Source organism: Dendropsophus ebraccatus, chromosome 7 (genome assembly GCF_027789765.1).
Source record: "Dendropsophus ebraccatus isolate aDenEbr1 chromosome 7, aDenEbr1.pat, whole genome shotgun sequence".
NCBI classification, from domain to species: Eukaryota; Metazoa; Chordata; class Amphibia; order Anura; family Hylidae; genus Dendropsophus; species Dendropsophus ebraccatus.
Window position 1 is genome coordinate 41,019,705 of NC_091460.1, and position 25,229 is coordinate 41,044,933.

At 42.9% G+C, this 25,229-nt stretch overlaps 1 protein-coding gene across 1 annotated transcript in view; it reads right to left on the reverse strand.

The window, feature by feature from the left end:
* Nucleotides 1-6,705: 6,705 nt before the first annotated feature.
* MAN2B2 (mannosidase alpha class 2B member 2) overlaps nucleotides 6,706-25,229 on the reverse strand; it is a 40,800-nt gene continuing 22,276 nt past the window's right edge. Inside the window, exons 11-19 of the mRNA XM_069976414.1 lie at nucleotides 24,026-24,291; nucleotides 22,246-22,437; nucleotides 21,655-21,907; nucleotides 21,444-21,554; nucleotides 21,169-21,361; nucleotides 20,886-21,023; nucleotides 18,152-18,261; nucleotides 10,072-10,189; nucleotides 6,706-7,066 (exon numbers count right to left, since the gene is read on the reverse strand). Coding sequence (XP_069832515.1) covers nucleotides 6,978-7,066; nucleotides 10,072-10,189; nucleotides 18,152-18,261; nucleotides 20,886-21,023; nucleotides 21,169-21,361; nucleotides 21,444-21,554; nucleotides 21,655-21,907; nucleotides 22,246-22,437; nucleotides 24,026-24,291 — 1,470 coding nt within the window. The 3' untranslated portion in view covers nucleotides 6,706-6,977. The remainder of the gene's footprint in view (nucleotides 7,067-10,071; nucleotides 10,190-18,151; nucleotides 18,262-20,885; nucleotides 21,024-21,168; nucleotides 21,362-21,443; nucleotides 21,555-21,654; nucleotides 21,908-22,245; nucleotides 22,438-24,025; nucleotides 24,292-25,229) is intronic.

Here is a 25,229-nt window from a genome sequence, read left to right on the forward strand (position 1 = left end):
AACGGCAAGAAAAAAATAATAATAATGGTATGTCTGCCAGATGCTGCAGACTTTGCCATTTATATGTAACTATAGTACAGTTGTGGTTACAGTGAATCTGGCACAGGAAGCCACACAAATATGTAGTTGCTTTCAGAACCCCTGTATATACCTGACATATTGGGGCTGAATGCAGAACCCCCACCCTCTAAAGTTCACATGCATCTCAAAAACGCAGATATAGGACACTGTATGCCCTCTTCCCACGCTGAAACGCCTCTGCACTATCCCTTTGCCTCACCAATTTATATGGAGGGAGAGCGGTACTTGTCAGAGAAGGGTGGCTCTACAGGGTCAAAATTTTTCACCCAATAGCATTGCATACACAGTACTGTAAAAATCTAGAAAATATATTTTATTTTATGACAAGCAGGCAGCTAAAGGGGTGCACAATCTCTTTAAGCACCAAGCACAACTTCTGCTTCATCAATCCCTATGACTAAAGCCCCTATTACATGGGGTCATCAGAGGGAACAAGCAAGCGCCATCCTTTCAGGTCAGCTTTTCCTTCCCTGCTCACTGCCGGCGCTATTGCATGCGCCAATAGCGAGAAGGTAAGTGTGTGTGTGTGTGTGTGTGTGTGTGTGTGCGTGGGAGGGGGGGTGCCACAGGGGGACAGCCCGGGCGATTGTCAGATGGTCATTTTCTAAATAGAGTTGATAGAACCTCGGAAAATCCTAGGTTCAATTGAACTCGAACCTTCTGCATTAGATTGCTGATGTCTCCGTGCAGAAAGAGGAGCATGCCCGGGGACCACCTGGAATTCTGGGATTCAGCCTAGGTAATAGTCTAGGTAATAGGCTGAATCCCGGAATTCCAGTCGGTCCCCGGGCACTTTTCTCCTTCCCCACCGACCGGGAAGGCATCGGCAATCTAATGTGGAAGGTTCGGGTATGTTTGAGTTCAATCGAACCTAGGATTTTCCGAGATCAACTCTATTTCTGATAACACATCCCCTTAAACAGTGACTGTAAATTTTTTTTTTTTGCAGAAATCAATAGTCCAGGCAATTTTAAGAAACTTTGTAATTGGGTTTATTAGGTAAATATGCCACTATCTGCAAGTAAAAAGCCTTTTCCCAGGTCCCCCTCTCTCTCCTTTCTGTCATCCACTGCTCAGAATCAGGAAATCTTGACTGTTTTTTCATCTGTCAGATCTGTCTGGTCTATGAAGAGGGGAGGGGGGAGAGGAAAGGACCAGATTAGACAGCAGCTGAGAGCCGAGAACAAAGGATTGCTCCGCAGGGGAGCTATTCACAGTGCTATTCAGAGGTCAGAGAGGTCAGTGGTGACTGTCAGAGGAGAGAGCCCCTGATGTGAATGTAAATTAACTCTTTGTTGCCCTGTTTTGCTGCCTCTACTTTATCTCTCCATAGGAAAACCATAAAGACAGGGGGAGAGCTTCAAACTGCTTTTTCATGATAAAAATTAATTTTTTGGCTAATAACCCCAATTACAAAGTTTCCTAAAATCACCTGTACTATTGATTTCTGCAATAAAAATTTTAACGACAGTGACACTTTAACCCCTAGACGACCCAGGGCGTATAGTTACGCCATGGAAGTCTGTCCCCAGACGACCTAGGGCGTAACTGTACGCCCTGGGTGTTTCTCTCGCTATGAAGCGTGCTCCGGAGCGGAGCGCGCTTCACAGCAGGTGAAGGCCGGCTGCAATCAGCAGCCGGGACCTCACCGGTAATGACACGCTGCAGCGATCGCGCTGCCGCGTGTCATTAACTCCTTAAACGCCGCGACCGCGGCGTTTAAGTGTAAGTGACTGCGGGGGTCCCGATCGGTAAAACGGGCCGCCGGAGGTCTCTCACCTGCCTCCGTGCGGTCCGATCGGCGATCTGCTACACTAAGCCTGCACAGGCAGGCTCAATGAGCAGATCGCCGATAACACTGATCAATGCTGTGCCTATGGCATAGCATTCATCAGTGTAGAAATCAAACTAATCTATGTAAAAGTCCCCCAAAGGGACTTCAAATGTGTAAAAAAAAAAAAAAAAAAAAGTTAAAAACACTAACACACTACCCCAAAACCCCTCCCCCAATAAAAGTTGAAATCACCCCCCTTTCCCATTATATAAATAAAACATAAAAAAATAAATAGACAAATAAACATATAATATACCGTAGCGTGCGTAATTGTCCGATCTATTAAAATATAACAAGCGTCATTGCGAACGGTAAACGGTGTACACGAAAAGAGGGAAAAAAGTGCGCGGATTACCGATTTTATGTTACATTATATATATAAAAAAAATTTATAAAAAGTGATCAAAACGTCCGAACTTCACAAATATGGTATTAATAAAAACTAGAGATCATGGCGGAAAAAATGACACCCGATACAGCCCCGTAGGTGAAAAAATAAAACCGTTAAAAGCGTCACAATAGTCCCATTTTATTTATAATTAATTGCCAAAAAAAAGGATTTCATTAAAAAAAAATATATATAACATTAGAGAATCTGTGTAACCTGCATATGGTTGTGTTCGGACTGACCTATAGAATAATAGTATCATGTCGCTGTTACCATATAGTGCATTACGTAGACACAGGAACCCCCCCAAACGTTACCATATTGCATTCTTTTTTGCGATTTCACCAATTTATATCTTCATAAATAATATATTTGGAATTCCATCATACATGTTATGGTAAAATGAATGACGCCATTACACAGTACAACTATTCCTGTAACAAATAAGCCCTTACATGGCTTGTAGATAAAAAACTAAAAGTGCTAGAGCTCTTAGAAGGGGAGGAGGGAAAAACGGAAACACTAAGATCAAAATTTGAGCGGTCCACTGGGTCATTTTGGGCCTGGTCCTCAAAGGGTTAAATACAACAATTTATGATATATAGACACAAAGTCAGATACACAAAATATGGAACAAGGTTATAGGAGAGGGGGAGGAGTTTTATGTTATTGTTTTCAAAGACTAGAGACCATAACCCACAAATAAGGTGTTCAATTTTCAGGGACGGAAACTAATGAGAGAATGTAATACCTGGAAACTCATAGACCTCAGTTTGCTTTACATGAAGCACCCAATTACCAAGTTTCCACAGTTCTACTTAAAAGGGTATTCCCATCGACAACAGACAACCACTCTTCTATAAAAGCAATGGTGGAAACAGACAAGTTTGCTAAATTAATGTACAGTGGTACCTCGGTTCTCGAACATAATCGGTTCTGGAAGGCTGTTCCAGAACTGAGCAGTTCGAGAACCGTGCTGTAAGTTCCCACAGGGAACAATGTAGATGTGATTAATTGGTTCTTACACTCCGTGGGTCAGGTGCAGAGCACACGGCCCACAGAGCGTAAGAATGCTCCATGTTCACCGGAACAGTGAGAGGCAGGAGCAGGCGGCTATTTAAACTTGCCGCCGTGCTCCTGCTCCTCTCAGCTGTGGGGGACACCCTGTAAAGAAGTGGGGAATCCCATCATAATGATGGGATTCCCCACTTACAGGGTGTCCCCCGCAGATGAGAGGAGCAGGAGAACGGCAGCAAGTTTAAATAGCCGCCCTCTCCTGCCTCTCACTGCAGGGACGCGCTGTAAAGAAGCCGGCTCTCGGCTCTGTCCTCCCGTCTCTCCCCACCAGCCCCCCCGCCCGGAGCATCTTCCCATACACTTACCCAGCCTGTACACCTCTATAGCCTGCGGCGCGCCACGCTCACCAGCTTCTTGCTCCTGCTGCTCCCCGCCGCCTCTGCAGACTCTCCCTTACCCTGCAGAGGCGGCGGGAAGCAGCAGGAGCAAGAAGCTGGTGAGCAGGGCTGCGGGGTGTGCCGCAGGCTATAGAGGTGTACAGGCTGGGTAAGTGTATGGGAAGATGCTCCGGGCGGGGGGCGGGGGGGGCTGCGGGGGGGGGGGGGGCTGCTGGTGGGGAGAGACGGGAGGCCAGTGCTGAGAGCCTGCTTCTTTACAGAGCGTCCCTGCAGTGAGAGGCAGGAGAGGGCGGCTATTTAAACTTGCCGCCTTGCTCCTGCTCCTCTCAGCTGCGGGGGACACCCTGTAAAGAAGTGGGGAATCCCATCATTATGATGGGATTCCCCACTTCTTTACAGGGTGTCCCCCGCAGCTGAGAGGAGCAGGAGCAAGGCGGCAAGTTTAAATAGCCGCCCTCTCCTGCCTCTCACTGTCCCTGAACACCTCTGTCAGCTGAACATCAGTTCAGCTGACAGTTACCCCCCTGATTTTGTTCAGATACCGAGCAATGTTCGAGTACCGATCAAAACTTCAGGGGGAAATTTAGTTCGAATACCGAATTGTTCGAACTCCGAGGTGTTCGGGAACCAAGGTTTTACTGTATTTGCAAAAAATATTAAAGTTGACTGTTTAAAAGTTTTACTATGTTAATTAAGATAGGAATACCCCTTTAATTTTTGGACAAGAACTTAGACATGTTAAAGCATCTACAGCATGTACACAAACTCTTATACTAGCCAAATCACTAATCATCTTCACAAGGAAGAGTCACCCAGCTGCAGACACCTGTTCCTGTCCCTTATTAGCACAGAGCAGGCTGCTGGTTGGCTACAGAGATGACTTGGGGTCCATTTACACAGAAAGATTATATGTCAGATTATCTGCCAAAGATTTAAAGCCAAAGCCAGGAATGGATTTGAAAAATAGGAAAAATCTCAAGCTTTCCTTTATGACCTGATCTCTGTTTATAGTCTGTTGCTGGCTTTGGCTTCAAAACTTTGGCAGCTAATCTTTCTGTGTAAATGGACCCTTAGATGAAGTCTGAAGTAGAGAAATGGGTGACACCGATTCTTATTGAAGAGACCCAGTGGTCTAAGGAGACTACTTTTAGGACAATGCTTCTGGGGGGGTTGTACAAATATTAGCTGTTTCTCGAAGGAAGGAAATTATTCAAACCAGCCTTTGTGAGGATCAGAAACTATGATGTGGTCCCACACAACTTATGCTCCTGGGTATATTGTTATTTTATCTGTGGTGATCCTTCTTTTTAAGCTCATAGGGTGAGATTTATTACACTGGTGTAAAGTGAAACTGGCTCAGTTGCCCCTAGCAACCAATCAGATTCCACCTTTCATTTTCCAAAGAGTCTGTGAGAAATGAAAGGTGGAATCTGGTTGCTAGGGGCAACTGAGCCAGTTTCACTTTACACCATGTTTGATAAATCTCCCCCTATATAGTCATACATATCTGAAGCTTTGTCATCTGTATAGAACTAAACATCTTGGTATGTTGCAACATTTCTATTGGGAACTCACAATTAAAATTTCTCTCTCTCATTTTATCTATGTAAATATCTGTCTATTTATCTCTTTTCTATCTGTCTATTTTATACATCTCTCTCTCCATATATCTCTTATTTCTCATTCCATCTAGATATCTATCTCTCTCCTTCCCTCTAAATATGCACCTATCCAGGGTATCATTCCTTTATTAGACTCTCTGAGGACTGGTATACCGCATCTCTCCCTCTCGCGGTTGGAATATGAACTCAGGTCTTTCTTTTGGGCCATGACATCTCAAGCAACTGTCACAACACTTTCAGACTTAAGGCCCTATTACATGGAACGATTATTAGGTTGATAATCGTCCCGTGTAATAGAAGGCAACAATCAGCCGACATTAAATTGCTGTCGGTTGTCTTTCAACATGTTGAAAGACAAACGACTGATAGCAGCAGACCGCCTCTATCCTCTATTGGCTGCCTGGACGATCTAGTGATCACCCGGGCAGCCCTCTTGCACCCTTCCCTGCACTTACCCGCACGCTGACGCCGCGAGTAATAGCGGCAGCGAGCGAGAGAAGAGCTGGCAGCGCTCGTTTACTCCTATATATCGCCCTGTGTAATAGGGGCTTAAGATGAACTGTTCCTTTCTTATGCACCGTGGTCACAGACTGTATCTCCTATTGCAGTCTCTTTGCAATGCTGACCAAGCAATACTGACCCTTTCTTCAGGAAATGGAAAATTGACTGCTCTGTGATGTTCAAAAAAAATTTGCACACTCACACATGGTCTTTCCATAGCTTTATTGAGTCTTCTCCCAGAAACTTTGTCTGTACTTAAAAAAAGGTGTATTGAGACACTTCTTGGCAGCCACACAGCTTGTCATTCCTAGACAATGGAAGACTCCGATCTGTCCCCCTCCCCCCCACGATTGATTCACAGAGCTCAACGCAGGTATGAGAAACTATTAGCGGAAGACCATGGCTGTAATGAGGCGTATCTGAAAATGTGGAGCTGCTGGATTTTGTTTAGAAACTCGCTGGAGCTTTTACCCTTGATGCGCTGAGTTGATGTTCTTATAGCGGGATGTAGTTCCGTGGAGTTCTCCGGGCGAGGAGGGAAGCCTTCCTACTATCCTGATTTGGTGCATTTTCTAACCACCTTTTGGTTTTACTCCCACCTCCCCAATCCTTTTTTTTTTTTACTTCTCTCTGGTTTCTCTATGGATAATTCTTGATCTATCTATCTATCTATCTATCTATCTATCTATCTATCTATCTATCTATCTATCATCAATCTATCTAACACCTATCATCTATATCTTTTAACTCTACAGTTTGTTTAGCTTCATGTAAAAAGCAAAGAACTTTAATTTCTACAAGTAAAATTTTAATTATAAAAAAAGTATTTGCATCAACAACTCATTGACATAATATACATTTAACTTTATTTTATTATTTTTATTTACAATATAATACATCTTATCAGTTGCTCAAGTTTTGGCATAAAAAAAAAAAAAAAGAGTGCAAAGAGTTCAAGAGTTTGCTGTAAAGTAGACATTTATACATAAGCGCAAACCATCAAGGTTGATTGCTACCAAATCACCAGTGGGTGCTGATCAGTGAAGACCGCCAGATACCTATTTACCTCCCCCGTTCTGTGGTTACCAAAATAATTATATAATTCAATATTTTCTGCATTGTACAGGAACTGGTGGTTACTGAAAATATACGAATAGAGTTCTTATTTCCTTTGGTGCAACAGTAACAGTAAAGTCCTCCGTGCCTTTCATAGATTTTCTCTTATCTAAAAAAATAAATAAATAAATCAGGCAGAGTTCAAATCATGAAGCAGCACTCTTTTAAACGATATGGGCGGGTGCCAGCAGATAGGTCTTGACTCCGGACCATGTGATTAACAAAGTAAAAATATTCTGCAGCACTTCCATTCAGGTAAAAAAATCCAAATTTATTTTCTGCAAAAAATCATATGAAGAACAGGTGCACAGCACAGCAATAATTCATAAGTGCGACGTTTCGACAACGCGAGGTTGTCGAAACGTCGCACTTATGAATTATTGCTGTGCTGTGCACCTGTTCTTCATATGATTTTTTGCACAAAATAAATTTGGATTTTTTCACCTGAATGGAAGTGCTGCAGAATATTTTTACTTTGTAAATAAATCAGGCATACATATATATATATATATATATATATATATATATATATATATATATATATATATATATAAATTTTTCCTTAAATAATATAATAATTCAGAGAATACATATATAAAATTGTAAGAACTTAAACTCAGCTGCTGTTGCTTTGTAGCTAGATCCTATTGACAAAGAAAAGTTTCCCTTACACATGACTTGTTATGTATTCAGCTCTTGAGCTGTTTACTAGAGGAAACATTGTATAAATTTCCCTTCCTTTTATATTATTATATAAAACCATATAATTTGGTAATGAGCAACCCGCGACTTCATGCCGCTGGGAGACCTGGGTCCCCATTGTCATGATAGCTAAGGGAATCAGACACTTTTCACCTGTTCTGCTAATATTCAGGAACAGCACTTTAATAACTTTATAAAGGAAAGATTCTACAACCTTCTTACTATTTTGAAAATATCTGTTTGCTGTCACTGAATAAGAACACTCCAGTTTCCATTCAGCAAACCTGCTCATAGCGGATTAGTGGATACAACTGTATTTGGTCTAGGCCAGTGATTTTCAACCTTTTTTGAGCCACGGCACACTTTTTATACTTAAAAAATCCCCGGGCACACCACCAACCAAAATGGCACAAAATGACACTAAAACAGTACATATTATACATATAGTTAATAATATAGATTCTAAATGTATTTATACTCACTCAGTGTGAAACATGGGCCTGTTTTCTTCTCCCCCCTGTGCTTCTCTCCCGTGCTTCTCTCCACCATACTTCTCCCCCCTACTTCTCTCCACCATACTTCTCCCCCCTGCTTCTCTCCACCATACTTCTCCCCCCTACTTCTCTCCTGTGCTTCTGTCCACCATACTTCTCTCCCCCATACTTCTCCCCCCCTGCTTCTCTCCTGTGCTTTTCTCCACCATACTTCTCCCCCATGCTTCTCTCCTGTGCTTCTCTCTACCATACTTCTCTCCCCCATCCCCATGTTTCTCTCCCCCCTGCTTCTCTCCCCCATCCCCATGTTTCTCTCCCCCCTGCTTCTCTCCACTGTTTCTCCCCCATCCCCAGGTTTCTCTCCCCCATTGTTTTCTCCTGTTTCACAGGGGCACCATAGCTTGGGAAACTTTCCCCGCGGCACACCCGACCATGTGTCGCGGCACACTGGTTGAAAATCACTGGTCTAGGCAATGCTCTGTAAGCTAAAATATAGAATGCATTTAGATCCCAGAGCACTGCGTTGTTATCTATTTCTCACATGACATCTAGCCATATACTAGTTTGCTAGTATAATAAATAAATAAATAAATAAATAAATAAATAGGCATATAAATACAGCTTTCATTTACAGAAAATGGTGAGGAACTAAAACACAAGGCTCAAGAGAACCTTTTAATTTATACTTTAAAGTATTATTAACCTAAAACTGGAAACCCCACACATCCACCTTTATTTTACAGCCTGGAGGAAGTTCATATTCTGTGCCTGGTGTAATGGACACAGTTCCTGAGAAGTCAGCACAATTTGTTTTTGGTGTTTTGGGTTAAGAAGAGCAGAACAGACATTGTCATGTCAAGACTTGGAGGCAGGAAACCACGAGTATAGTTGTGCTTACATTTGTTCTGGAAGGCTTCACTTCTAGTGTATTATTCTGTATCTAATGGATGGCAGGGCTAATAAAAAGTTCTACAACCCCCCTAAGTGAGACACATTTCACTTTCTCACTGTTTTCAAGGTGAATGAAATCAATCTCTTTTTTATTATTTAGGGGCTGAAAATCATACATAAACATTCATCAAATAAATATGTAAATACATGTTTGGTATATATCTTACATTCACCATTTATAAAATTTAGGCAGTTTTGCTCATTTAGAATAGAAACTGTGGAGACTACTACACTTCCCATGATTCCCCTCTCCAATGTTCCTGTTTAAAAGTCCACCCACCTATTCCAAATCTTATCACCCATTTATTGTGGGTATTTGGCAGCTTAAAGGGGTTATCCAGAATTAAGCCCCTATTACACGGGGCGACTAGAGGAGCAAACGAGCACTGCCAGACGCCATTACATGCGGCGGCAGCTAGTGTGTCAGTGCGGGAGGAGGGACGATAGATTGTCCGGGCAGCCCATAGGGGATAGCGGCGGTCTGCTGCCGCTCCTATTCCACAGGGTGATGGCAGCAGATCGTTTCTCTATAAAGTTATTTGTCTTTCAACATGTTGAAAGACAAACGACTGCAGTGATCAGCCGACACTGTTGCCTTCTATTACACTAAACGATTATCGGCCGCAACGGCCAATAATCGTTCCGTGTAATAGGGCCTTTAGGGATAACCATAGCATGCACATCACACATCGATCCCACCGATATAAACATATGATACCTCTCTTGTATTTATCAAAAGTCTTACTAAACGACAATGCCCTAATGCACTGATAATGTGCTGCGGATGTTTATATTGCTCTGTTCTTTGATCTAAGGAAAGAGGGGGCTTCAGAAGGAGGGGATGGGTGGAGGTGTGAGTAACAACCTTCTAGAGATAGCATCTCCTCAGTCTATGATCTACTGTATACACATTTATCAGAAAAACAAGGTACTAGAATCCTTAACAGTCACACAGATATACACCCACCATGGTCTTTCCTCTGTGTGGACTTCCACTTCCATCTCTTCATGGTGGTCACATCCCAGGTTCCGGTAACAGAGCGTTCCTCTATGAACCTAACAGTCCCCAGTCCTTTAAGAAGAAGCTAAAATAACATTGTTTAGTATGTGAGAGCTCTATTGATCATTGCAATGCTGCAGTCATATTAAAACTTTAGTACTTATTAGCTGCTGTATGTCCTGCAGAAAGTGGTGTGTTCTTTCCAGTGTGACACAGTGCTCTCTGCTGCCACCTCTGTCCAGGCCAGGAACTATCCAGAGCAGCAGCAAATCCCCATAGAAAACCTCTCCGAAAAAATCTTTTATAAAATATTTTCAAAGAAAAAAAAAAAACTCTCCTGTCCTGGACAGTTGTTGACATAGACAGAGGTGGCAGCAGAGTGCACTGTATCAAGATATAGCACAAGTAAGAAATCACGGGGGGAGTCCGACCTTCGTACACCACTCTATTCAACCCAAAGCTGATCTGGATATCACCAGGGGGTAGGGAGGTCGGACCCCCTGCAACGTCTCCTACTTGTCTCCTATCCTGTGGATAGGGAACAAATACGTTTTAATCGGAGAACCCCTTTAATGGCAAGACTCATTTTAGTGTTTTAGCGTATTTTCTTTTGCAATTTTTTTCCGCTACACCAAATTTTGTTTAAAATCATATTCACTTTTATAAGTTATGTATAAATTCAAAGTGACCCCACCTTTTCAATTTCTGTAATAAAACAAAACTCTCAACAACATACATATTTATAAAAAAAAAAAAAAAAATATATATATATATATATATATATATATATATATATATATATATATAATTAGTGAAAATGTCTGCATTATTAAAACAAGGCTAAGAAAACATAATGTTATTTATCCTGAACAGCGAACAGTAAAAAAAAAAAATATTTATATATATATATATATATATATATATATATATATATATATATATATATATATATATATATATATATATATATATATATATATATATATAAACCCTTTAGCTCTACCTGAGAACATTGAGCCCTCAGTCAGTTCTGTAGACAGAAAAAAAGTAAAGATTTTTTTTTTTTTGCAATACATTACATGGTAAAATGAAGGCTACCAATAAAAAGTACAAAGTGCCCCACAAAATATATCTCCTGTGAATGTTAGAAGGTGAGGAGCATCATTCCTTTAAGGGAAATACAGTTTTTATGAGGCATTGGGTTCTTTGTATATCAATTTTACTGATTCGGTATAATCACTTGACTTTTAGAATGTCATATTATATGTCCAGTGACAGAATCCCCTGCTCAATATTGCAGTGGTCCCAGTAGGGTAACTGGAAATGATCCACGTGTCGACGATTTGCAGAGATCAGTGTGGTCTGAGAAGACAATGTTATGACTGTCTTACTGTAACGAAAAGCACTTGTGGGAATACAGGGTCAACCTCAGAGGAAACATACAGACTCAAGCTAACAAAATCATCAGTAACTAGAAGTTCTCTACTTGTCCTTTCCTACATAATGAAGACACATCTTAATTCTATGCATAGCTGTGTGACAAGCAATATGGCTACTATTACTACCCATACAGGAGAAGTCATTGAGCTGCACTAACTGCACTGGTGGGGATGTATCACTATATTAAAGATATTCCTATCACATTTAGAACATATTCTAGGGCAAGTTGTGCCCTAGGTTTAAAAAAAAAAATGTAAGCAGCAATATTTAGAATATTGCTTAAAGTAAATCTGTCACCCCCTGACCGCCTGCTGAGTTGGTTGCACCACTGGATAGATATTATAACATCATTTAGATCATACCTTTGTTGTCTGTGTATGTGTTTTAAAGTGACTCTGTACCCACAATCTGACCCCCCAAACCACTTGTACCTTTGGATAGCTGCTTTTAATTCAAGATCTGTCCTGGGGTCCGTTCGGCAGGTGATGCAGTTATTGTCCTAAAAAACAACTTTTAATCCTACAGCGCTGTGTCTAACGGCCGGGGCTTACATTTTTATATGCATTAGGCAGGCACCACCTCTCCGTCCTTCCTCCCCACCCTCCTCATCATTAGGAATGATCCAGGAACATGTACTGCTGTTTGAGCTTTGCACAGGTGTATTAACGATCCAGCCCATGTTCATTATACACACAGGTGGGGAATAGGAAGCAATCTGCCTGAAGCACTCCTAATGATGAGGAGGGTGAGGAGGAAGGACAGAGAGGGTGTGCCAGCCTAATGCATATACAAATGTAAGCCCCGGCCGTTAGACACAGCGCTGCCGGATTAAAAGTTGTTTTTATGACAATAACTGCATCCCCTGCCGAACGGACCCCAGGACAGATCTTGGATTAAAAGCAGCTATCTGAAGGTACAAGTGGTTTGGGGGGGTCAGATTGTGGGTACAGAGTCGCTTTAAGGGTGTTCATAGACCTAGCAGTAATGGTGTGCAGGTGTTGCATTGCCCCAGCACAGGTGTGCCACTAAGTTCTGTATGCACCTGGGCAATTTAACTCCCTAAGGTTCTCACAGTGGGATGAAGGAAAGGTGTATGATGTATTTTTTCCACTAGTGGTCACTGCCTTTATTTTCTGTCTATTATGTTATGCACAGCTGAAGGAAGCATTCGGTTAACTGTATGTCACATTTTTTTTTCATCCAGTTACAGGTGCAGTTATTTTGCCTCCTTCCTTTTACCTATCCTAGCTCTTCTTTCTCTCGCATGCACAGCCCCACCAATCACCAGTAGGGTTAGTTTTGCCTCTATAAAAGGGAGGTTAGTTCCTGTTGTGTTCTCAAGTAAGTTCTGTTAGAGAGAGCAACACAAGAGCACAGTTCCTGCTGCAGTAAAGTCAGGGCCTCACCTAGGCCAGGAGTTTTTTGGAGTCTTTTAGTTTAGTCAGGAGTGTTGGAGAGAGAGCAAGTGTGAGAGTCTTTCTATGCTGTTCACCACGGCTAGCATGTAGTCTAGACCCCTCAGGAGGAAGGACTTCCTCTGAGGATCACTTGGTCCATGCCAGGGATACACGACACAGGGCAGCATACCTGAGCTAGGTACTGAACCCAGTAGGACAAAGCTGCAGTTCAAGCCTATGTATTCAACTGTAACACATAGTTATTCTGGGAAATCCTGAAAAGTCTGCTAAACCCAGTGCAGGAACCTGGGACCTCGTACTACCCTCTCTCGACACTATAGGGCATAAGGGGGTCAGATCAATCTATATGTGAGTACAAGCATCTTCTTCAGTTCTTCACTACGCTATCCTGGCAGAGTACACAGCTACATTGGACAGGGCCCTCCTCTAATCTACTTTTCTTTTGTCTACAAGCTACTACCTCTTGCCTGCACCTACAGTTTCCAAAGTATTATAGTATTGCACTGAAGATTTTAAGTAAACGGATGTTATTCTGGTTAGGCTATTGGACTCTGGTCTATTCTTCCTGCTCCCAAACCTACACACCAGGTCTACACTTGGGTTATCAAGAACCTCAGGGGCAGTGCACATTTGTCCAGGAGTGGGTCCCAGCACCACTCCAGGCTACCATGACAAGTGTCCAAATGACCCTACACCCACAGAGCTGCCACAACACTGCACAAGCTACCCTGGCATATGGCTGACCGCCTTTCGCACTGACGCACACATGTTAATCGTTGCAGCCGGCACTTGGGTGGCTGCTTTAAACAGCGAAAAGCTGGGCTTCCTTCTGCTTAAAGGGGCAACCACAAATACTACAGTGTGGCCACTTCTGTTATATAAAGCTGGTCTCCTGTATAGTTGCAGAGACCAAGGCTTTTAAAAACTTTTACATAAACTTTTAGCCTCATGATGAAATAGTTAATTACAAATGGGCACATGTTTTCCACAAGAAACAGCGGCAAATGTGATGGGTGAATGCTTACAACCATCTGTCATGTTAGCAAATCAAACCGTGATATGACAGCAGATACACCCGCAGTAAGGAAGCAGCTCATGTGTGTCTCTAAAGGCATAAAAACTGGATCATAAAGCAGGGTTAGACATGAACTGTACTGACCAAAAACTAGCAATTCATGCTCAAAATTTCATGAATGCATCAGGGGTAGTGACCTCAACATGTCCCCTATAAGAGCATGTGGCTATCACACTCTGGATCACTCAATGCAATAAAGTGATACAGTTGTCTATTAATGTTAAGCATTGCCACAATAAAGAAGCAGGGTTAGGAAGATCTGATGGAAAAACAAACTATGGTGGCCACTTTAAAAGTAGTAATAGATGATCCTTGGGGTGGGCTAATTCTATTTGACTTTATTGATGAGTCGAGGTGCGGTGGATCTGCGGCAATTAACAGTATATGTGAATGGGTTTTTCAAAACACCAACTTCGTATACTGGGAAAAATATTTCCCAGAAACACTGAATATTTCATCCATTGGGTTGATAGGACTATGGGAGTGCTCCTTTCTCCTTGAGGAGACTGCCAAACTGGCATATGGAGACTTACAAGTCTGCACAATCTAAAGATCATCCAGGGAGCCCCTCCCGCAGCCCTGCTGCACTTACCTGCTTGCTGTCAGCACATGTAATAGCACCGGCAGCAAATAGGGAATAGGGAGCAAGTGAGCACTGATCTGACAGGTCGCACTTGCTTGCTACTCCTGATCGGCACGTGTAATAGGGCATTAAGACTCCATACGCTAGTGTGTCTCCTCAAGAAGAGCAATACTCCTCTAGGCCCATGTGCTAGCCAGCCAACCCCTGAATTAGCCATCTACAAATTGGTTACTTCTTCTGGAGGAGATTTGGCTCAGATGATCTTTAGATCGTCTGGGGAGCCCATAGGAGATAGCGGCTCTCGTCTGTTGAAAGACAAGGATCAGCTGACATTGTGCATGTTGGCTGATCATTGCCTCTTAACACTAGCTATTTCACCAAGCAATTATGGTCCATAACGGCAAACTACAGCCAATAATCGCTTGGTGTAATAGGGCCCTTACATGCTGTTTATAGGGGTGAAATCCATATTGAATCTGTAGCACAGTCCGCAGAATCCATTTTTCAAAGAACAGCACCATGAACTGCACTGCAACATTTATGCAGGTTTGTTTAAAAGAGAAGTTTCTGAAACCTGGTTAGGTGAGGAGGACACTGTTAGTTGACTGGGTCTTACAAATGTCCTGCAATTTGGGATAGATATAGAGATAGATAGATAGATAGAATTATTGTAGATATAGATAGATATTAATGTAAAAAAATAAATAAAAATAAATTAATATATATATATATATATATATATATATATATATATATATATATATTATATACATATATATACACACATACACACATTTATTTTCCATGGATTGTTTCATAACAGTGAGTCGCCTAAGACGGAACATCAGCGTAGCTGTATTAATTATGGAAGGGAGCGCCATGGAGAACTAGGCACGCTCTTACAGGCAATCTTCTGTAAAGAGAATAACAGATTTGCAGGTTTGCACAGTACACTCCTTCTGCTGCGGCAGCAGATTTTGGAGACTTTACAGCAGATTGAAGGACATGTTCATGGGATGAAGTCCTGGCGTATCTGCATCATTTACATTTGCAGCATTTAAACTGACAGGTCTCCTTCTGCCTTAAAGCGAATTTCACCAGGTTTTTGTTTTGCTTAGGCTCTGTTCACTCAGTCAGTTTGGCCATCTGTGTATGTAGGTGTATGGCGGAATATTACCACACTTATACCTCAGCCTTATGGCTATAATGTATACTACTGGGTATATATATATATATATATATATATATATATATATATATATATATATATATATATATGCCTGTGTATAGGAAAGTGGTGCAGCAGACTATATCCTTGGTACTGTAGGTCTATGGAAATGTTAACGCCTATACTGAATATACGCTTTAAGGGGTATTCCCCCCAAAATTATTTTTGCATTAATACATTGCCCACCCGTAGCTTTCTATCTTTCCAATATAAAGTTATTATGGATTCTGCACAGTTTTGCTGTTATCTAGATGCATCCACCCCCACGGATTGCATAGAATTATCAAAGCTCAGTCCACTCTTGACACGCTCCCTGCTCCTGGCCCGCACCCTCCGAGGCGGCATCACGTGTCCTCCATCTCTTCAATGGGCTGGGCTAGCGCTTCTAACCCAGTCCACTGAAGTGAGGGAGGACACTGACAGCTGCTGTTCAGTGTCTTCCGTCTCCCTCCCCCCAGGTCAACTTTGTGCCTCCTAACCTCTGAGCTCACCTGTGGCCCCCACAATCAGTCCCGGTGATCGAGCCCCCCGGAACTCAGCGGCACCCGGCAGCCAGCCGACACCCCCGATCCCCCCCCCACTCCCACTCACAAACAGCGGCAGCGGCATCCGCTCACCCCCCAGCAATCCCCCCCACCCGGGATGACACTTGCGGCTCACCCTCCCAGCAGCGGCACCCGCTCACCCCCCCACCCCCGCCGGACTCACCAGCTGGAGCGGCGCCGGCTGACATCCCCCCCCCTCGGAGTCAGCGGTGGCCATAGCACCCAGTGTCCTCCATACAGTCTGGCCCCACCAGAAAAACAACAAAGGGCTTACTCACCTGTCCGCCGGTCCCAGCAGCTCCTCTCCCGGCACAGCGCGCACTCCCGTCATCCTCCGGCGCGGGCAGCGGGGTACAGTCACTGACTGTGCTGGGTGTGTCCTGCAGCCTCTATCGTTCATGATAGAGGCTGCTGGTCACTTCCGTCACAGTCAGTGTCTCTGTCCCCCGCTGCCTGTGCCGGAGGATGACGGGAGTGCGCGCTCTGCCGGGAGAGGAGCTGCTGGGACCGGCGGACAGGTGAGTAAGCGCTTTGTTGTTTTTCTGGTGGGGCTACAGTGGCGGGGGGCTGGTGGGCAGGGGGACTCACCTGTCCGCCGGTCCCAGCAGCTCCTCTCCCGGCAGAGCGCGCACTCCCATCATCCTCCGGCACGGGCAGCGGGGTACAGAGACGCAGCCTGCGCCAGATGCGTCCTGTGGCATCTATCATGTATTATAGAGGCTGCGTCTCTGTACCCCGCTGCCCGCGCCGGAGGATGAGGGAGTGCGCGCTCTGCCGGGAGAGGAGCTGCTGGGACCGGCGGACAAGTGAGTTGCTGGTTTGTTGTTTTTCAAGTCGGGCCACACTATATGGGGGAATTGGCTACTATGTGGGGCACTATATGGGGGTTTGGCTACTATGTGGAGCACTATATGGGAGTTTGGCTACTATGTGGGGCACTATATGGGGAGCATTGGCTACTATGTGGGCACTATGGGGGCATTGGCTACTATGTGGGGCACTATATGGGGGCATTGGCTAATATGTGGGCACTATATGGGGGGATTGGATACTATGTGGCTATGGGCGTGGCTATGGAGGGTCGCTAAGGAGGCTGCGGCGCACATGTCCCTCTTCGCAAAAGTTGGGAGGTATGACGACGGCGGCGGCACCCGCCCACCCTCCCAGGCAGACACCTGCTCCCCCCGAGGACTTACAAACGCGGCTGCGTTCACCAGCAAAGGCAGTCCCCTGCCCCCCGGTACACACCAGCAGCGGCTGCGGCACTCACTCCGAATACCAGCCCCCCGGGAATCACCAGCAGCGGCGGCAGTCCCCTGCCCCCCATACTCACCAGCAGCAGCATTCAACCACACTGTACCAATCTCTGTCTGTGCCATCTGCTTCCAGATATGAAACTTTCTATTTGTTACTGTCACTTAATCGGCTCTGCTACATCGCTCATCCGGCTCTGCTATATCGCTCACTCGGCTCTGCTATATCGCTCACTCAACTTTACTATGTCGCTCACTCAACTCTGCAATGCAACTCACTCAACTCTGAAATATCTTGCATTGCATTATGGGAGATGTAGTTTTCTGGACGACCCCTTATTGGATATAGTTCAGCTTTTTAAAAAACTTGTAACTATGGAACGGAAGCAGCTAGAAAGACGGGAGATGGCTCAAAATTCTCAGAGGGACTTATTGAGTAAGACAAGCTAGGTTTGGAAGAATTTCATTTCTTTTTAGCTCTTGGGGGGAATACCCCTTTAATTACCTTGATATTTATAGTAGCTGGCTTGGAGAGGATGGGGTCTTCATCAGCTTCATACAGGTGCTGTATTCTTAACAGTATCCGGCTAAAATCTGCATCAACCTGTCTTTTGCCTGGAAAGTGAAAGTGAAAAAAGGTGGAAATATTTATACAAAAACACAGAAAAATGCAACAGCTCACTGAAATAGCAAGATACAGACCCACTACAGACATGAAGATAGTTAAAAGCAGCCCCCCCAAACTGCTAAAAAAAATTCCCACAAAAATAATGAGGCTTTTGGTTACTATTTGCAAACAGTGTAAACTACCCCACCATGGCCTCATATCGGGGCAGACCCTACACTGTACTATGGCCTCTCCATGGTATGTAATACGCCTATGCTCTGGGCATGCAAGATCCGTCTTATACCTCCAAAAATAATCGCACCACCTGGGTGGGATAGGTGCAATGACCAATTAGAGGCAGCCACTCCCCCAACTAGAACACAGGTGGTGGAATTATTTTTGGAGGTATAAGACGGATCTAGCATGCCCAGAGCAAAGGCGTATTGTATGCCATTGAGAGGCCATAGTACAGTGTAGGGTCTGCCCCAATATGAGGCCACCTTACCATGGTGGGGTGGTTTATACCGTTTGCAAATAGTAACCAAGAGCCTCATTATTTTTCTGGGAATTTTTTTGGCAGTTGGGGGGGCTGCTTTTAACTATTTTCATGTCTGTAGTGGGTCTGTATCTTGCCATTGCGGTGAACTGTCGCATTTTTCTGTGTTAATGTGTGTTTGCATTTCAGCCATAGCAACGTGCTCCTGCCTAGTGTGAATGGTGTTCTAGGAGAGCTGACCAAATTTGTCTCTTTTTTCGGAAATATTTATAGTTCTCTGGCCAGGACAATATATTGGTATATACCTGGGATGTGGGCAAATAGAAAACAAAAAGGGTGAACAATACTCATCAGTAATCACCTATAGCCAGGGTGAAACCCAATGCCACAAAATACTGTGGTGCTTGGTCTTACGTTGGCTGTGGGTGTTATGGAGCAGATTTATCAAACTGGTGTAAAGTAGAATTGTCCTAGTTGCCCCTAGCAACCATTCAGATTCCACCTTTCATTCCTTACAGATTCTTTGAAGAATTAAAGGTGGATTCTGATTGGTTGCTAGGAGCAACTAAGAAAATTCTACTTTACACCAGTTTGATGAATTTCCCCCTTTGTCTCATCGTGGATTGTCATGAGTATCCAGTAGCGCAGACAATGGCAGCTCCATACAGCTATATACTTTAGAAAATGAAAGTAATTTACTTAAAATGATTATCGTGCTTAGTGCTGCAATATAATAATTTTTTTTATCTAAAAAAATTTTTCTTACAGGAAGAGAAGCTGAACTTTATGAAAAAAAATAAAAATAAAAATTATATATATATATATATATATATATATATATTATATATATATATATATATATATATATAATTTTGAACAGGATGTCTAAATAAAAAACAGTACAGGTATGTTCAAAAACTACATTTGTGGTATACAATGCAAACCAGCAGAATGATATTCTGACTTACTAGCTCTTACCAGCGCCAGATCCACTGATATTTACAAACCAAACATAACATTTACTACTTTTTTTAAGCACATATAATTTTTATCTTGAGGAACTCCAAAGCATGGCCTCCTGCACAAATATAATAAAAATACTATATACAATTAGGAATGCAGCAGATGTAGTCACTATTAGGTTATAATTATTTCTATTAAATAAATGGATCTGGCCCAGGTATAGGTCAGTCAGTATATTTCAGCATACCATTTTGCCGTTTCGCTGACGTATACTTCAAACATTGTATCACAATAGATTTAAAGTCCGGTGAAATTTTCCCTTAAAGTATTGCATTGCCCCCCCAAAAGTTATACAAATTACCTATGTACACTTATTACGGGAAATGCTTATAAAGTGCTTTTTTTCCCTGCACTTACTACTGCAACAAGGCTTTACTTCCTGGATAAAATGGTGATGTCACTTCCTGGATAACATGGTGATGTCACCACCCGACTCCCAGAGCTGTGCGGGCTGTGGCTGCTGGAGAGGATGATCAGAGGGATGCTTAGTGTCCCTCCAGTGCCCTGTGTCCCTCAGTGTCCCCCTGCCATCATCCTCTCCAGCAGCCACAGCCCGCACAGCTCTGGGAGTCGGGTTGTGACAACACCATGTTATCCAGGAAGTGACATAACCATGTTATCCAGGAAGTGACATCACCATTTTATCCAGGAAGTGAAGCCTTGATGCAGTAGTAAGTGCAGGGAAAAAAAGCACTTTATGTGCATTTCCCGTAATAAGTGTACATAGGTAATTTGTATAACGTTTGGGGGGGCAATGCAATACTTTAAGGGAAAATTTCACCGGACTTTAAATCTATTGTGATACAATGTTTGAAGTATATGTTTGTATAACTTTTGGGGGGGCAATACAATAATTTAATAACATTTTTTTCCAGACTTCTCCTTTAATTTGCTCATAGAAGGGACAGTGAGAGTCTTGCTCACCCCGCCCACACAGGATGATTGGCAGCTTTCCTTCAGTGGTTGTACTGAGAGGGCTGTCATTCAGCTTGTGTGGGCCAGTTACAGCAGGATTCTCCTCGGACTCCTCCTCTTATTTACCTTATAGGTAACGCTCCCAGCAATGAATCAGAGATGCTGAGTAATGGATGGTGTGAGCATTATATATCATACCTTTATGTATATTGAGCATATGCTCTGTGTGGTTTGAAGAATATTTCCATCCTGGAATACTTAGGATCTGAAGGTGAATATTGGGTGGTAAAGTGACTGGAACCTCATCTACCATTTGAGTGTCAGCTTTCCCAAGTCCTGAAAAATAATAAAAGTGTGAATACATTTCCATAATAGCAAAGAAAAAAAAAACATCTACCATATTCAGCACCAGGGCCAAATTGACCTATAAATTATCATTTATTGTGATCACACAAAAACACGATCATCTGGATGAAGTTACCTGTAAGGGGAATTAACATTACGAATGGTCTATGCTCCAAACATAGCCCCAATCTCTGGTACAAAGAGTCTGTGACTTCTTTGGATCCCACCATGAGCCAGATGGTGGGCCTGACTACTGATGTATCATCCAATGTCAGATTGTAGTTCAGGTCCCATTCCATGTTGTTCCACAGTCTTCTATGCAACATTATCTAAACAGCAAACATATAAAATGGATAAAACTACTATTACCACCATCTCGGTAAAGAATGGATAGTGCTTGCTTCAAGATACCTCCACTTGACCATTATCTTGACTGGAGACTCCATGTGACCGTTCAGCTAGAAGGACAAGTCTTGTCTTCTCATCTTCTATATAGGCTGTACGAACCATCGGGTAATAGTTCTGAAAATAATAAAAGTTAAGAGGTTCATCTGCCTTTGTTGCCTTGGTTGACTAAGACTGCTTACTCATTAGACCTATGCTCTTCTATCTACAGTCTTACCCTTGCGACTGTATTACTATCGTATCTCTTGAATTCTCTAGCTTGCATCTGGTATGCGTTGTCATCAGTGCAAATTATCTTATTGGTCTGAAGATTGGTTTGTATTCTGATTATGGCCTCACGATTGAGCTCCAAAGGGCCAACTCTGTACTGCTGCTCTATGGGCCGGCATGTCAGCGTCTTGTCATAGCCATCGGGGACATGGTACAGTCTGGAGAATACGGCATAGGTGTAACTCCGCTGGTTGGCATCTCTGTAAAGATGATGACAACACAATAGATATACATGCAGCATGGTCAGTGATCATCATGGGTATACATACAATAGAGAAAGCCTGTGTGGCTGCTATGGGCCCTGGTTGGACTTATTTCTTTTGCTATACGGTGTGGCATAACTATGTAGGACTTTTTACTATAGACAAGAGGATGGGAAAATTTTCCAAAATTTTAGGGGAGGGGGGAATTTTTAAGGAACTGCAGTGGGGGGCTTCAAGTTTCTTCTTTTCCTTGGGGTCCCCTCTCTTCTCAGTATGCCACTGGAAATAATCCTTTCATTAATACATATATAATTGCCTAGGAGCATTAGCATTACCTGTAAAAGTACTGTCGGACTTCCGTTACTAGTTTGCCTGTCACAATCTCCAGGCCTACTGACTTTGCTACAGGAACAGCAGATCCATTTGGAAAAAACATGTAGTTGTCAGATATAGGCCCGGCACCTGTATCCCCATTTGCATGGTATTCCAAAAACTCCTGGCTGGTCGGCACTGTGTAGTTTCTCTCCCTGCAAAGCATAAGAATTATAGTAGACATATAATTGACGTCACGTCTCGGGCCCGCGTCAGACACCCGGAAACGGCCAGGAACCGGACACTGGAGCGCCGCGATGCGGGACCCGCCGCTGGGACCGGGTGGTTAGAGGACGTCTTTTCGGTCCCAGCGAAAAAGTGCCCCCTCGCTGGAGTACCCCTTTAAGAACTTCAGGACCCATCTCTTGCTCTATGAGCATTAGTTGTTGTCGGTCCCAACCTGAACCCAGTTTGGGTTAAATGGGTTGTGCACCGAAAAGTTTTTTTTTTTTTTTTTTTAAATCAACTGGTGCCAGAAAGTGCCAGAGATTTCTAATTTACTTCTATTAAAAAAATCTCAAGTCTTCCAGTACTTATCAGCTGCTGTATGTCCTGCAGGAAGTGGTATTCTTCCCAGTCTGGAGAGGAGAGGTTTCTGGACAGTTCCTGCAAGGACAGAGATGGCAGCAGAGAGCATCATGTCAGACTGGAGAGAATACATCACTTCCTGCAGGACATACAGCACCTGATAAGTACTGGAAGACTTCAGTTTTTTTACTTAAAGTAAATTAAAAATCTCTGGCACCAGTTGATTTGAAAGGAAAAATTTTGGGGGAACTAGCCCTTTAATAAACCCTTGTGTTTGCTTTGCATAAGTTCTTAGATGTAATTTTCAGCATCACTCTTGATATTTTACTATGGACGTGCCACTGTTTTTTTACTCTGTGACATTTGTGACTGCTGTTATTCCAGGTTCTATTTTAAAATATTAATCTGATTGAACCCTAGATATTACAGACGGAGTCATGAGATAGGAACCACCAGATTATCTGTAAACCACATTAAGGTAAAATGGTGAGAAAGTATTCTAGGTGCCAGAAGGAAATCACATATACAGTATTCCCATTGGTCTTGATGAGCTCAATAAAACTATATTATACAATATAATAGCTTTAAAGAGGTGCATGAGACCAGATCAAAATAACTTTGATCAGGTCAAAAATGTGTTAAATGATAAAAGTTTTGTCTACTAAGGTGTTTGCTTTTTGTACAACCTTCAGATTAAGCCCATTTGATTGGAGACATCACAGATCAACAGTTATTACACCAAATGATTTTCGGCAGTACGTGGCCGATTATTGGGCGTTCCCGACGATAAGTTTGGTGCAATAGTGCATATTAGAAGGCCACAATCAGCCGACATGCTGCCGGTCTGCAGCTTGTCACTTTGTGTAACCAGAACAGTAGCAACAGACCGCCATTGACTTCAATGGGCCAACCTTGGATCACCTGGGCAGCCCCTCCTGCAGCTCCATGCTCGCTGTCTGTGCTTGTAATAGCACAAACAGTGAGCGGAAAACGAAGAGAAAGCGAGTGCTGACCTGACAGGCCTGGAAAAAAACCCCATCATCTGCTCTTTATTTTATATAATTCATAATGATCCATATTCAGGCTTCAACGCTGCTGCAAAAACTGCAACAAAACTGCACGGTGTAAGAGCACCCAGATAGAGTACCTGCATTTATAGGGTTACTGCCCTTACAACAATTTCCAAACTAGGAATATATTAGAAAACCCCCTCACCTATCGGTTATGCTGACAAGCATGTTGGTGTTCAGGTCTATCCACACTGTGTAGCAGTCATTGGACACGGGCATTGTCTTGTTTTTTCGGCTTTTTGCATTATGCAATAACTGTGTAGAAAACTTCACCCGTCTTCCCATATCAGTCGTCTCCTCGCTGGGTTCAGCATTCTCCGTTTTTACAGAATACCTTCTATAGCCAAGACCTGGCAGGACAACAAGTACATACAAGTCTAAGGCATGTCCGGGATCACTGGAGTTAAGCACCTGAAATAAAACAATTAGACCAAAAGGAATAAACATGTCAGATGGAAAGCTTTATAATACAGAGAACATATGTACTTCACCGGGATCATTCCTACAGTACATTTCTGATGACTGTCAACCAAATGTCATAACATTTGTGGCTATTATATAACTAGCATACACTATTTTTCACCAGTTATTCCCTCTGCAGACTTATCTCTAATTTTAAGTTGTCCCTAAGTTAGTGGGTGCAGACTAGCTGCTATGATGTCTCCCATAGATTGCACATACATGCAGACACAAAAAAAAAGAGCATGCTTCTCATTTATGTCTTGACCGTACACAAAAAAAAGCAGCATAGAGGACATTATAGGGCAGTAGTATACTGTTTAAGCTGTAAATCAAAACCTGCATAATTTTTTTTTACTTACAGTTATCTGTAGTATCTTAGCAGTCTCTCAGTCTCTGCTCTTTGAGCTCACTCCCCTCTCTTGTCTCATTCCTCACCCCCTCCCTTCTAATCTCTGTGAGTGAACTGCTAGTCTTTTAAACACAGGACAGAAGTAAGCAGTAAATGAATGAAGGTTTAGCAGGGTGGAGAATAAGAACCCTTTTCTCTGATAAGATATATTACAAAGCTTCCTATGTGCTTGTACTATTGATTTAAGCAAAGTGTGTTAAAATGACATTAACCAAGAGGCTATACTTCTCATGAAAAAAAATATTACGGCCACATTACTAAGGAAATGTTTACATTTTATGGTTTTTGTTTTGAACATCTGTCAAACGCAGCAGTGGTATGTCTTCCCACCGCACCACTACCAGTGCATTATAAATGTACCCTAAAGAAACATAGCTACCATGATCGAAAATATAAAACTCACCTAAAAAGAAAAGCTATAAAAGGTCAGACAAGCAAGAGCAGCAAAGATCTACAAACAGAAAGGAAAAAAGTAAAC